General features: G+C 42.7%; 1 protein-coding gene across 1 annotated transcript in view; it reads left to right on the forward strand.

Moving 5' to 3' along the window:
* The window catches only part of ESYT3 (extended synaptotagmin 3), a 31,301-nt gene extending 16,736 nt beyond the window's left edge, over positions 1-14,565 (forward strand). Inside the window, exons 8-23 of the mRNA XM_014249254.2 lie at positions 269-389; positions 1,356-1,529; positions 2,064-2,146; positions 2,549-2,597; positions 3,208-3,297; positions 4,169-4,231; positions 4,327-4,395; positions 5,623-5,688; positions 7,020-7,106; positions 7,953-8,102; positions 8,620-9,053; positions 10,071-10,160; positions 10,666-10,797; positions 12,223-12,328; positions 12,906-12,955; positions 13,844-14,565. Of these exons, the coding sequence (XP_014104729.2) occupies positions 269-389; positions 1,356-1,529; positions 2,064-2,146; positions 2,549-2,597; positions 3,208-3,297; positions 4,169-4,231; positions 4,327-4,395; positions 5,623-5,688; positions 7,020-7,106; positions 7,953-8,102; positions 8,620-9,053; positions 10,071-10,160; positions 10,666-10,797; positions 12,223-12,328; positions 12,906-12,955; positions 13,844-13,880 (1,801 nt within the window). The 3' untranslated portion in view covers positions 13,881-14,565. The remainder of the gene's footprint in view (positions 1-268; positions 390-1,355; positions 1,530-2,063; positions 2,147-2,548; positions 2,598-3,207; positions 3,298-4,168; positions 4,232-4,326; positions 4,396-5,622; positions 5,689-7,019; positions 7,107-7,952; positions 8,103-8,619; positions 9,054-10,070; positions 10,161-10,665; positions 10,798-12,222; positions 12,329-12,905; positions 12,956-13,843) is intronic.
* Positions 14,566-14,886: the final 321 nt, after the last annotated feature.

Raw genomic sequence — 14,886 nt, forward strand, 5'->3', positions numbered from 1 at the left:
GATCACCAAGTCCAACCATTAACCTAACATTGCCAAGCCCATCACTAAACTGTGATGTGCCTAAGCACTTTTACAGATCTCTTAAATGCTTCTGGGGATGGTGACTCAACCATTGCCCTGGACCTGTTCCAATGTTTGACAATACTTTGTAGGGAGCTAGACCATACCACTCACCCTGCAATGCCCATTTTTTCCCTGTCCCTCATTTTTCCCTTCTGAGTTGTGACTGGTTATGGAGATTGAGGTTGCCTTTTTCCCCCACCTGCAGTGTAATGTCAGACTCACTAATTCAAGACTTCATTGCTGCACGGCTGGTTCTACCAAACAGGATCACGGTGCCTCTGAAAAAGAACATGAACATTGCCCACTTGAGGTTCCCTGTCCCCCAGGTGAGTTGTTTATTCAGTGACATTGTGTTTATCTACCTGAGTGTGCATCTGCCACCATGTGGATGCATCCAAGGTTAGTGTCTTTGGACGCTGCATCAGCTCTTTCAACCTGAATTGTGGGCTTTCAGTAGGTAGTATTTCAGGAATATAAAAGCAGTTTTGGATAGTTCATCATTTGGGAGGGGGAAACATGGGCACTGGGATTCCTTCCCTCTCCACATGTCATAAGGAGTCTGTTTGTACTCTGAGCTCATTTACCAATTAAACCTTTCTGCAGTCTGTAACTGCAGATCTGCAGTACATGCAAATGAGAGGATAAATACATAAGCAATGAGTGTCAGGCTATTTAATATTTTTACTAATGCTGTGAAGAGGTGTAAATAGGGAACTTGGAGGATGACATCTCTTTGTTACAGAAAAAAAAAATCCTAAATACTCAACATATCCAGGTCTTCAATCTCTTTCATCCATCAAATACCTAATACACTTACTAACAAGGATAAATAAAAATGAGTGACAAAGGCATGCTCCCTATTGCAAACTTACATCACTAAATTTAAGTGGAGTGGCTCCTGTGCAATAAAATAAGAACCTGCCAGTGAGTGCTTAGTTTCTCCTTCAGTCAGTGGGAGTTGATCTTTATATTTGATTTGACTGTGGCTGTAATGCTGTGTGCATATGTATATTTCTGATTTTAAAATATATTGAATAATATTTCCTACACAGTTATCTAGATTAAACTGTGCATCTGGTTAAGGGAGCTTTTTTTCCCCCCCTAGGTAAATGGTGGAAAAAGCATTTTATTACAGCTGTCATTGGAAATGTACTGCATCAAACTACTTGTCTTTGCAGAACTGTCATGGTGACTACCCTTGCTGCCTGAAATAAACAGTTTTAGGAGGCAGCATGTTATAATTATCCAAAAATTGCATTTTCATGACCAATTCTGTATCTTATTTTATCCAGGGAGTAATAAGGGTTCATCTGTTAGAAGCTGAAAACCTTGTCCAGAAAGACAATTTCCTTGGTGCCATCAGGGGGAAGTCTGATCCATACGCTCTCGTCCGTGTTGGCACCGTGCAGTATCGAAGCAAGACAGTCTCCCGAGATCTTAATCCCATTTGGAATGAGACATTTGAGGTACTGAACCTTTTGATCTTTCCATCTGTAGGATACACAGCCATTTACATCCCTGTGCTTGCAGGACCTTCTCTTAGCTGACCGCACTGGGGCAGGTGGATTTCCTTGTTTCTTGGTTGAGGCATTTGTGTCCCTTAACCAAACTCAAATTTACATTGTAAACTTGAAATGTCATTCAGGTTGATCTGATTTACATGTGTGGGGTTTTGGAGGAGGTGCAAAGCATTGCTTTAAATATCAATCAATGCATCAGTCAGTGCAGCTGAGGGCTGCTCTAGCAGCATTGGTTTCTCTCTACTTATTAGGGATACTAGTTTGAGGGGTTTAACTTGTAGCTCAAAAACAAATAAACAATGTGAAATATTTTCACCTATAATCAATTATATTTGTTATGCATTTAACCATAAGAAAGAACAGAGAATGTCCTTAATGTGTTAAACAGCTGTCAAGTGTCATGTTCTTGTCCACAGCCTGAGCCTGAATATGTATATGTGAATGCTTTTTATTTTTAATCAATACGTCTTTCTCCTCCAGTTTGTTATTCATGAAGTGCCTGGTCAGGACTTAGAAGTGGATTTGTATGATGAAGATCCAGATAAAGATGACTTTATGGGCAGGTAAAATAGCAAGACCTTTGATCAGGGTCCAGTAGCCTCTGCTGTGGGACACGTGAATTATTCATACTGGAAATTTAATACTGTTGAAATTATTCTCTTTGCCCAGATATTGATACCACGTAATTAGTTCCTAGTGCAACTAATGTTGAACAAGGTTACACTCCTGCAGGGAATCCTGGGAAGCCATTAGAAGTGATAGTTACTTGAGATTTACTTCAGTTTTATTTTAGTTTTCAAAATCTTTCAAGGGGGAGACTTCAGGAGTATAAGTGTGTTCCTGCACACACATACACAGGTAATGTGGAGAAGTTGTTATATGGAACAGACTTGAGAGTGGGCTCTTTTGTTGATTTATGCTGTATGCCTCAATATACATTGAAATGTTTGCTTTTTGCCTTTCAGCTTGCTGATAGGCCTGGTGGATGTAATGAATGACAGAACTGTTGATGAGGTAATGATCACAGCTTATTTCTATATGTGGCTGGTGGTGTGTGCCTACATGCACTCATTTGTGCTGTTCCTCTGCTACTATGGTGTTTCTTTGTACTTAAAGCTTCCTTGCACAGTTGCACTGCGGTATTTTCTCAAAAAGATAATACCAAAGTAGCCATTACAATAATTTTTATGACCAGGCTGGTAACCCCAGAGAGCCTTGAGGCTATGCTGAGCCAGCAGTGGGATATCTTCTTGATACCTTCTGTCCTCTGTACAAATGTTTTGTACGAAGCTGCAGACAGCTTGGTGAAGCAGCCTGTTTGCTGAGGGAAGAAATTATCTGATTGTACTGTCAGATTCAGTGGTTCATCCTGCAACCCAGCACTCTACAAACAATGCCAAGGTGCCTGTCTTGTGCTGCTGCTGTTTATGGGCATCTTATTTTAATTTTCTTCTGCCTTGTACCTAATGGTATGTGCTACAAACTAAGTGTCAAAAATGCAAGCTTAGGTGCTTGGAGTAAAATTCATGTTGTCTATTGTGTGTAAATCTCAGAGTCTGCAACACATATATAAAAGCTACTCTGCCTCTCAGTTTTCAAGTAACTCTTTATTATCTCCATGTAGTGGTTTCCCTTAAGTAAGACGACAAGTGGACACTTGCATTTAAAACTAGAGTGGCTTTCACTAGTAAACGACCAAGAAAAACTACATGAGGTGAGTGTATTTACTTAAAGGATTCAGGTACTCTGATCCCTGTCCAGTCATCAACGAAGGAGTGTGTAAAATTAGAAACCTCAGGCAAACTCACGGGAGTTTATTTTTGTCTGGCAAAGTTTTGATGTGATTCTCTCCCTGTTGCTCCTGCAGAGGAAGGGCATTTGCTTGCCCCAGGTCTCTTGGTAATTCAGGAGTAACACAAATCTTGCAGCTCTTTTTGCCTGAACCAGCAAAACTTTGTTTGACTCACTGCAAAGTGGTTTCTCAGGGGCTCTTTTCTCTCACAATTTTTCTCCTCCATCTTCATCTAGGATTTGTGTAAGACCCTGGACTCCTGAAATAATCTGTACTAGTCTGTACTAGTCATAGGCAAACACCTAGCATAGGTGACTGGTATTGGTACTTGCCCTTTCCAAATGGTGTGTTGTTTGTCCAGCTTGGATAAAGCCCATCTCCCAAAGAGGCTGTTTCTTCATAACCAAGCAACACCATTTGAGTTCTGCTGAAGTGAATAAAATTGTTCCCAGGCTTTGTTCTGCTGACACTGGATTCATGTTGATGTATGTGGTTGAACGTGTTTTTAGGTGCCTTGCTGCACTGGGGAACCCAACCAGTTCTGCACTGAGAGGTTGACAAACATTAAAGGCAATGAATTGAAAAGAGTTGCACATCTTCTTACTGGTCTGCTTAGAACTCTCGTGCTGTGTTGACTTGGGCTCCTCTGGATTGCAAGTTTGAGGAGAAAGGCAGAGAGCTGCTTAGCCTTCAGAAGCTGCTCCAGGAATTTTGCTATGTGTTGCATTGTCCTTGGTGGGTGATCATGACTACTTTGTGTTTTGGTTTGGTTTATCTTTCCCTGCCATTACAGGATAAGAAGGGTCTGTCTACAGCAATTCTGATTGTCTACTTGGACAGTGCCTTCAACCTTCCTGTAAGTACAAACCCCATGCAGCAGCCTTCACTCCTAACCTCCTTTTCTTTAAGGACAACAAATTAATTGTTTTAAATACTCTTTCACTAATTCAGAAAAACCACTTTGAGTATTCAAATGGTGAATGTGGAGCAAAGAAGATCAAAAATAACAAGTACATCAAGGTAAAATTTATATTCTTCTCTGTGCCTGCAAAACAATGTTCTGGATTATGTGGTATCATAGGAGCTGGAGCTGGCAGTGGCTAAAAAGAAGTAATCTCTCCACTGTCAGAATCTAAGTGAGTGGGTGCTCAAAATAATAGTGATTGAAAGCCCACCCCAGTGAAAGTCTAGGAGGTCAAAGTGGGAATGCAACACGGAAATGTTTGATTGTGTGTGTGGTTGTCCTTTCTTAAGCAAAAGAGAGCTTCCAGACATCAGACTAAGTCAAAAAATCCTTGTTGCTGCTCTTTCTTTCCTGGCTGAACTGTTTCAGCTTGACATTGAGCTGGGAGGGATATGCTCATTTGTGGTAACTTTCCCGTCCATTGGAATCCTGACCAGCAGATTCCTCCCCTCTTGGCTTTAGAGGGATTCAGAGGCCTCTCTGTCATTCACACCTTCTCTCTCATAGCTTCTGTTTACTTTTTCCCCCAATTACTGCATTTTGCTACTGTGATGTAAATGGCAGATATAAGGAAGAATGTCTTTCTCCTTTCTTGAACAGGCTACTCACAAGTACAGCTCTGAGCTATGGAGAACGCTTCCCATTCTCTCCAAGTAGCTCCTCTCCTAAAAACCATCTTTACAATTTAGATGAATTACTAGCATTGTGATACACATCACATTGAATAATCCTTAATTCTGGACCTCACTGTGTGCACTTTGTATGTGGTGTTGTGCCAAGACCAGATCCTCAGCCTTAACCTTCTACAGCATTAGTGCAAAGGGGTGCAAGAGGTTCAGTATTGTTGCTTCCAGACAGAAATTGTCATTTGATGCCAAAGACTCACTTCCAGCTGCTTTGGAGCAAGTCCCAAGCCTTGGAAACCAATTCTGAGAGTCCTGGTTCAGTGAGGAAAAATCAAGATTTCCCACTGAGCCTTCAGCTCTCCCCTCTGTTTCTTCCCAGCTTCTGACAAATTTTTAACTCCTCACCTGTTGAAACCTAAATACATAAAACTTTGGCTTAAATGTGTACTCTTGATGGTGGAGGGTAAGACTGCTGTCTTATGGCTGGAGAGTTTCCTGTGTGCTACACTCCTCAGGTGTCCCACATCCAGAAAATACTGACAGTTTTCCAGCAACTTACTTCAAGTAAGAGTAGTGGTTTGATATTGCTTCCTGCAAACTATAAATTTCTTAATGTTTTTTTCTGCCTTCTTCTTTCTTCCTTGTATTAAATGACAGAAGATGGAACGAGAACCTTCCTCCTTTGTCCTGCTCACAGTTGGGAACAAGACTCAGAAGAGTAAGGTGAGGCTGTTTAACTCTTCTGCTTTCATTAGATACTTTCCATCTTATGGGTGACTGTCTCCAAGTATCTCCTAGGAAGGGAAGAACTTCTTGTGAAGCTGATGTGAAGAGCTGTAGCTGTAGTGACAGCTGCAAAGGCTGGCAGTGGAACCACTGTGTCACTGAGTTGTGGTGGTGGATGGTGTCTGATCAGCTGCTGTACACATGTGTAGTTCCATGCCTGTATCCAAGAGCTCTTGTTGGCCCAGACACTCTAGTTCTATAAATCTCCAATCCAGCTCATGGTTTCTCAGAGCAGGGTGTCATTTGCATCAAGCTGGCCTTTATTCCTTCCTCAGAGTATTTCCTGGCTCCTGCTTTACAGTTTCAGTTTTACTGTTTTGTTTTGTGTTTTGTATTTAAACACAGACAAGATGGATCTGTGACTCCTCCACTTCACTTTCAGTTTATTTTTCATTATTTTAAAATTACTTTTGCCTCATGAGTAAGAGCAACAGCTGAGCTCTGCCCTCTCAGTAGCTGCCGTGTTCACTGTCCTGCATCAGGATGTGGATGAACCCTTTGTTCTTTTGGATTCCCAGCAAGTAGGAATGAATCCTGTTGACTACACATGAGCATACAGGACTGGCACCTGTTTTCCTCTGTTCCTTCCACCTGCTCCACCTAGGAATTGGGTTCTGCTTGTATTTTTAACTTTTGTGACTTTCTCTTTCCCTACCACATCACCTGCCTCTCCTAAGCTAGGTCAGGCTTCCAGGCTTTCCCTGCTCCTTTCCACTTGCTGCCAGCACTCATGGCCTGGCAGGGACAGCTGGTTTACAGAGCAGCCACAGTCCCTGTGGGTGTTTTCTGTGCTCTTTCATCTTTGAAGTGGATGGTGCTGAAGCTGTGCCCTCCTACTCTTCCCACGAGTTCAACACTCCTGAAACTGCCCCTCCAGCTTTCCTGCCCTTCCCTGTCAGCTCACTGCAGCTTTGGGAGCTGGCTCAGAGTGCTGCAGGCTGGAAGCAGCACTCTGGCTCTCCCTGGGTGGGAAGGTGGGAGGGAGGAAGCAGTGCCTTGCTGCAGGTGAGGCAGGCTGCTGGTCCAGGCAGAGCTGGTGGGGCCAACTGCAGCTCACCAGACTTGTTCTTTGGCATTTCCACACCCCAAAGAAAAACATTCTGGTTTTGCCAGAGACTTTGCTTCCATATGCTTCTGACCTGGAATTTCCACTCTCTCTATAGAGCTGGGGTGTAGCATCACTGAGGGTCACCATGGCCCTTTGTGGTGATCATTGTCATGGATTCTTTGCTTCTCAGACACTAAGCTAATGTATGTTCTTGTTGCAGACCTGCAATTTCAGCAAAGATCCCACGTGGGGCCAGGCTTTCACCTTCTTTGTCCACAGTGCTCATTCCCAGTCACTCCACATTGAGGTGAGAGAAAAGCCTTTCCTTTGAAGACCAACTGCACATCTGTAGGAAGAAACCTCTTCTATGGAGCTCAGTGCTGGTTGTTTCTGTGTGGGAGTGTCACACTAGGGTTCCTCCTACTAAAGGTGGAAGAAGCACCTGTTGCACAGACAATTCTCTATTAGGTGGTGGTGGTATTTCCCATTTTTGGTATCTACCTTTGTTCTAGCATCATGTAATGTGCAGTATCTTAGTTCAAAATGTGGGATGTTTCTGGCTGCAAAGTGCAAAGGACGTTTCATACAGGTCTGTGTGTAGTAAAGGCATCAATATTTTGCTGTCAGAAATTGCAGCCATCATGATTCTCAACCAGAGCCCTACCTCTTCACCTCTGTGTTCTGGCTCATTAAGCAGCCCTGTCTCTCATTATTAGCATTTCAGCCACAGCCAGTTCTGTGGCTGGTCATTTGGATACAGAAAAAAATTGAATTTGGAAGGTGTATTGAGGTTAAATACTAAACAAACTATTACCTAAAACATATGTAAAGATTTACACCAGTTGCCAACTCAGCTACTCAGGACATTGTCCCCAAAGCAAGCAAGGAAAAACAAGTAAATCTCAGGGCATGTTTTTTCTGCTAAAGCAGTTCTTTCTCTGCATAGTTAGAGATGGTATTTTTACTCCAAATGTACTAACTTGTTACACTCCTGAAATAATGGCATCATCCATTTGGATGTAACCATACTGAAGCAAATAAGCTAATTTTGGTTTCTGTCTGAAATACCTTCTTGCTTTGCTTTTGCATTCCCAGTGGTATGCTTCCCAGTTTGCCAGCTAATAAAAACTTTTGTTTTCTTCCATCCCCCCAGATAAAAGACAAGGAGTGGGATAGTGCCCTGGGAACTTCAGTGATATGTCTTTCCCACTTACTTAAGGACCCAAACATGACTCTGGATCAGAGATTCCAGCTGGACCATTCCAGTTCAGATAGCTTCATTAAGATGAAACTTGTATTGCGGGTAAGTTGTTCTTTCCCATATTCACTCTGCTTCCCCTGCAGAAGCATCCAGTTGTAACCAGGCAAAAGAGATGAAAGGTGGGCATGGAGAAAGGCAGCTTAGCTTTACAGTTGAGGAAAGTAGAAGTGTGACAAGGTATTTAAGTGAAATTAGGAGTGTATGGTGGAGTTGAGAGGTATCCTTGAGGCTTCCTAAAACTTAGTGCAGTGCCATGGCTGAAAATTTTCTCATGACAATAAAAAGTTGGCCTGAGAAAATCTGAGCTGGGGAAATCAGCACTGACGCTTAGGATTTGTTTCTTCACCATGCTCTGGATCAGTGCTTAGACACTGCTGAGTACAGACACAGTAGGATGGGAGGAGAGAACACTGCAGTGAATCCCAGGAGCCCCTTTCATCTCTAATGGCAGAGTCCTGCTGTTACAGTTTTGTGGTCAAATTTCCTCCTGGGTGGTAATGCTGGCATTCACCCCAGTGCTATGGGAGTAGCACTCACTGTCTTCCCTTGTGATTTTTAGGCATTGAATGTTGAAGAACCTGATCCGCAAAGAGTCAAGGCTGGTGTCAATGCCTCGAAGCCAGGTCCTGTGCATGTCATGGAAAAGGCTGGAAGTCAGCAAAAGTTTTCCTCTCCACAAGTCTCAAAAGTACCTCCCATGAGCAAAGACTCTGCAGCACTTGAGTCTCTGCCAAAAAAGGACAGTGGAGAAAACCTGGACACTAAAGACAGCTCAGCAGCTGCTGTACCAAGTGAAACTGTGTCTGGCCTTGATGAAGCAGAGGGCAAGCAAAACCCAGAGCATGGCCCACCATCAGCATTGCCCAGTGGAGCAGTGGCTGTGCCCACACTGCCTGTCCTGCAGGAAATGAGGGTGGCACCCAGTGTCACTTCACTGGGGTCCCTGCCTTCTTCCTGCTTTGAATTAAGTAGCAGCAACCTGGACATTCATAAGTAGGTGTTCTTCCAGCTGAATTGCTCTTCTCTTGGGAAAGTTTAGGTGTTACAATTGCATACAGTTGAATTCAAGGCCGCTGAGGTGTTGGGTCTCAAGTCACCCTATGAAGAATTGACCTAAGTATTCCAGTCAACAGCAAAGTATCTCCTTTAGTATCTCCTAAATTACAGGGCACTGTCAGAACTGGTGTAAAAGAAAAGCATTCACTCTATGGCTCTCCTAAGTGCTGCATGTGTTGGCTTTATATTGTTGAAGAGCTTCTCAACACTCATTTAGCAACACAATATTGGAAGTCTGAACATCCCTTCTGTAATAACTTAAACACTTGATAGGCACCTCTGGCTGCTTAAAGCTCTGACTGTGTTTATCCAACACATTTTAAGAGTGATAATGCTGTGAACAAAGATTTTGTGGATAGATGTGCTTGTGTATGTGTCCTTCCCACAGTGCTCACTGTGTGGCTGCTCTGTCAGGCAGGATGGAGAGAAGGATTTTTCCCTCCTGGGGCACAGAATGGAGTTTGTGGAATCTTAATGCATCAGAGTAGTTACAAACCAGAACATCAAACTCAGTTCCAGCTGCAGTTTTGGTGAATTGGTGACTGGTGAATTCTCTAGCTCTGAGCAGGGTTTAATTTATAATCTATTTTTAGGCAATGTTTTGGATTTTAAGCCACTTTAATAACATGCAGAATGAAATACGAAAAAGGTCCCATTTTGCATATACAGACATTCCTGAGGGAATGTGTAACACACTAACTCATGCTTTGCTGCCCCATCTACAGTGGGCCACGTAGGAGCTTTTTTTGGCTGTTTGTGCTGTGGGACTGAAATCAGGTACCTGTAGAGAAGGCAGGGATGGGGCTTCTGTGGAACATCTGTGGTCCAGCTGCTTCCTCGACATCAAACCTTAGGATGCCAGGAAGAAGGATGGTGCCCTGAAAGCTATTTTTATTCTGCTTGTGGGCTATTCAATGGCTGTATGAAAAGCCCTGACTGTGCAATGTCTTGCAGCGGGACTGAGGTGCCTCTGGGGGAGATCCAGCTGACGGTGCGTTACGCTTCCATTCGGCAGAGCCTCGTCGTGCTGGTCAACGGCTGCAGGTACTGCTCGGGATGGCTCACAGAGGGAGGAGCTCTCTCAGCTGTGTCAGTCATCCAGCAAAGCTGGAGCAGAGCCATGTGCAGCAGGAGATGTCTTAGCACTGGATGACTTCCAACTGTGCAGCATCTGTGCCCAGCTCTGGTCAGTGCCATCAGCAAGTCAGGGAGAGAGCCCAGCGAATTGAGCTCACTGCAGTAGAGATACTTCAACTGTCATCCACCCAAAATTTCCTCTGAACAGCACTGACAACTGGTGTGTGTCTTGGGGTGTTGGGTTAGATCGTGACAAGGATTGATACCTATGACTGCATATGTAATTGTTAATTTAGGAACCCCAGTAAGTGGCCACACCCTTAGGAATAAAAATTTAAACTAAACAACTTTAAAGTTTGTTTATATTCCAACTCCTGAGATAAATGTTTTTGGCTTGTGAAGGGTTGGTCTGATTCTAAGAGAGCCAAGGTATTAAAATACACAATATACTTGTCTGTGTTTCTTTTAACAGGAACTTGGTACCCTCTTCCAACCGTGGAGTCGATCCATATGTTCGTATATACCTGCTTCCAGACAGAAGATGGACAAGTAGGAAGAAGACTTCTGTTAAGAAAAAAACTCTGAATCCGCAATACGATGAGAAGTAAGAAAATGTAAATTATTATTATAGTTGGAATAGTTATGATCTCTGTGTAATGGCAGGGCTTCTTAAGGTATGCTGCTGTAGCTCCTAAGGACTCTCTTGTGAATGTTCTCAGGTTTTCTGAAACAAATGGTGCTTGGACTGTGATTTATAAGTACTTAGAGCTGGCCTTGCTTTGCCTGTGGTGTTGCAAGTGCCCCTTCCCTGCCCCCAGGCTGCATTTCCTTCTTTGCAAACTGACATTCTCCTACTGTGTTTAGCTCCTGGTCACAGCAGAGGCAGTCTGCCCCTTTAGATACCTCCTAGAGCATACAGCAGTATGCTGTGACTGCTCTGCCTGATGCTTATTCTGACATCTTTCCAAAGGTCCAAGGTAGAAATGCAGAGCCTTTTGAGACTGGACCGCTCTTTGGGCCCACAGGTGGATGTTATCATCAAGGCCTGGTGGGAGCAGGGTAAAATGCTCCCACCTCTTTGCAGACAGTGTCACAGCTCTGCCACTGCAATGGAATCTGTCTTGCATAAACCAAAACACAGTAACACTTAGAAGCAGAGTTCTTTTGAGAGGTGGTTTTAATCCCATAATTAGAGGAAGGTACACATGAAAATATGTGAATATTGGGTCATCCTAGGTGGCTTATATTTTTCCTGTGTTGTGCCCTTTCTGTGTAAGTCAGAAATGGAGAAAAGATTTAAAATCATTCATCTTTAACACTCAAAACACCAAAGCTGAGGATTCTGCTTATGTCTATTCTTAAGTAACTCCACTGATTTAGTGCCATCACAGCAGCTGGGAACAGCATGTCCTTTTCCTCATCCTCAGTACTGACGTATCATGTACATCCTTAATTCAGGATAATGCTTAGCTCCAAAGCACCTGTTTCACAGCTCTGACTTGAGGAAAAGCTATTCAGGGGGGAAGAACTGGAGTGATTTGGCATGGACAAAACTCACTTGACATTAGCCATGTGTGCCAGAGGCTTGAGTCAGAGCCATTAAGAATTTAATTGCCACGGGTTTCAGCCTTTGTCCGTTCTTGGTGTGGTGCAAGGCTGCTCTGTGAACTTGGGGGGTTGGCTCATGACTATTTCCTCTTGAGTAATGACTACTGCATGGAAAACACGCTGATCTTCCATGGAGGGGAGAAAATGATGTTAAATGGCATTTCATCATGGATGCATGTTTTCCTCCTTCCCCCTGGCACAGTGGACAGTCTGAACACAGTGTTGTCATCTTTCATGAGGCCTGGAAGAGGTTTTCTGCAATGTGAATAAAACCTCACCCTAGAATTGCCTTTTCTTTGTGTTCCTCCCTGTTAAAGTCCTGGCCATTTGATGCTGTATTCTGTCACTGTGTTCTGCCCACTGCTGCTCACAGGATTTTAGATTTTGCCTTAAGCCTCTTCTTTTTAAACTTTATTTCAAGGTTTGAATTTTTTGAATCTTTGGAAAATATCAAGAAAAGGACACTGGACATTGCAGTGAAAAACAGCAGGCCATTCATTTCACAGGAGAGGAAGGAGCTGGGCAAAGTAAGTTTAAACAATCTCCACTACAGGTATAACAGAGGTGAACACTTTGGGCTATCCTGAAATGTGGCTCCAGTAACTGATTCTCAGTAATAGGACTAGCAATCTGGAAACGACTTTTTCTGCTAGATTTTCATCTGAAGTGAGGCTGTATCCATGTGGGAGCTGTGTGGTCTCATTTCAGAAGGGTGCTCCTGAAGTAAGCCCTGGTTCCTGGGCCCTGGTGCTGCCTGTGTGGAGAATGGCTTCAAAAGCACAAACATGGAGCTGAGAAAGGCGTGGGACTAAAGCCCACAATTTGCCAACAGAGCTTTGAGCGTTCTGTGAACAACTTTGATTCTGTGAAAAGTAAATTCTGTGCAATTGCTTCTTTGGTGACAGATAAATTTCCAAGTAGTGCTATAGGAAACTGAGCTGGTTCATGCCTGCTCCATCCTGGGAATGTGGGAAGCTCCATTTTTCCTCAAGCCTTAGCTGCAGCCCCACAGCTAGAAAGTGGGTCTGACTTGGGAGGAGTGGTAGGTTAGCTAATCAATTTATATGCTGAATAACCTACAAACAAATAAAATTTGCTTTAAAGGTGCGCATTGACTTGTCCCAGGAGGATTTAATAAAAGGTTTTGCACAATGGTAAGTACTCATCTCCATACTTCCAACCTACCCACTGCTTTGCTGGGAGCTTGCATGACTGCTGTGGGAGTGAGTGATGGTAACTGGGCTGTGTTTGGGTGAGCAAGAAGAATATTTGACCTGCAAAGGCAGGACTGACTTGAGCTAATCTGGTAATTCTATCTAAATTGTGTGTTAATCCACTGGCTGTGCAATGCCTGCCCTGTGAGACAGCTTTAATGAGATGCCTGTGTCAATTATAGTCTTCAGCATATTTTAAGTTGCCATAAAAGCCACAGGGGCACATAAGAATTTTGTTTATTAAAGTAACCTTGCAACAAATTTTAACTTGAATAAAGATCTTAACTAAATACTCTGATCAGCAATATATATGTATGATAAAACTTTAATTACAAAGCATTTATAGAAACTATTATAATAAGCCACTTACAGTTTTGCCTGTACGTTCATTGTGGTTCTGAGGTTTGTATGTTTTCCTGGTCTGAGGCAGAACAGAGAACCAGGCTTGGGTGTTTTTTTCACTTCTGTGTCTTTAGTTAATGGCAGGAGTTCTTCCTTCTTTCTCCTTCAGTGGAGCCCAAGGAATGTAGTGTGGGTAGTCCAGGAGCTTGCCATCTGCACAGGCAGTGAGCCAATATTCCAATAGGAAAACCACATTTCCTTGGCCAGCTTGTGTGTGTGTCTCAGGGCAATTATGGGAAGAGGAAATAAGGATGCACCCAAAGTTCCTGGTGAAGAGCTGAAGTTTGAGGCCATCTCTGGAGCTCCTTTGCTGTGCTGCCTGTGAAGCACAAGCAATAAAGCAGCCCAAATTCTCTCTATTGTGCCAGTTAACACTTTCAAGAAAGTTTTCAACTACTGTAATTACTTATTGTGTCTGTCTTGCAGGTATGAGCTGACAAGGAGCAGACGCAAGAAATTCTGATTTCTTCTCGTGTACATAAGTTACTAATTTTTCAACTTTATACAAATGTACATATCTCTTGTAATTAACATGTTTTGCAGTCACTGCAAATTTGAAGCAGGCTCCAGCTCAGGACATGCAAATTTAATGATCCTATTTGGGGATTAGTTCTCACTGAAGTTAAACATATTTTCCCCCACACAGGGAATAATTTGTCCTTAAAGAATAAATCCTTTACTTTTGCTATTTCTGCAAATACCCCCTCAAAGGGCATCTAAGTGTGAAACCTCTCTTAAAGAAGGGTTGTACCTGGGGAGATTTTAGACTGTCAGCCAAGTGTCATTACTTTGCCCAGCAGTCTGATGGCCCTAGGAGCTCGTTCATGTTGTTTTAACATGGAAGTGGTCTACTTTTAAAAGAATACATTTTGAAAAAGTATTCTCAGCTGTAGGGCTACAGAACCAGTTAAAAGAGAAACTCTTTAATAGCTATTTTGTTTTTTTTTTTTGGAGAAACTAAGAAGTTGGTAGTCCACTGTTCAGAATTACCTTAGCCAACTGTGGCTGCAGGTATGTAAATAATGAGCTTTCAAAAGCAGGGAGAAGAATTTACCAAGATGTCATTATGGTTTTAGTTTGTGACGCCTTAACTGGTTTTGTCCTTTGTTACAGTACATTTCAAAGTCTTGTAAACCCAGATTCTGGCTGAGGAACAGCAAAGTTTTGTAAACTAAGCTTAATAATATTGAGGCAAAATATTTTTGGAAGCTTGGTGTACTTGTTTCTGTACAATAAACTTCTAATTGTCTTGGATAAGAGACTTGATCTATTCCTTTCTAAAACTGACTTTTGAAATAGAACAATGGTAACTTCAAACCATCACCTGAAGCAAATTTCAAGTATTTTTAGCCTAGATTACATTAATCCAGTTTGCCTCAGTCCATAATCAGAGAGAATACTCACTGAGTAACAATGCGTTCCAATTCCAAACTGATCTGGAAATGTGAACAACATCTTAAAAGAGGCTC

Source organism: Pseudopodoces humilis, chromosome 8 (genome assembly GCF_049639895.1).
Source record: "Pseudopodoces humilis isolate 2021_Gansu_Grassland_sample_001 chromosome 8, ASM4963989v1, whole genome shotgun sequence".
Lineage (NCBI taxonomy): Eukaryota > Metazoa > Chordata > Aves > Passeriformes > Paridae > Pseudopodoces > Pseudopodoces humilis.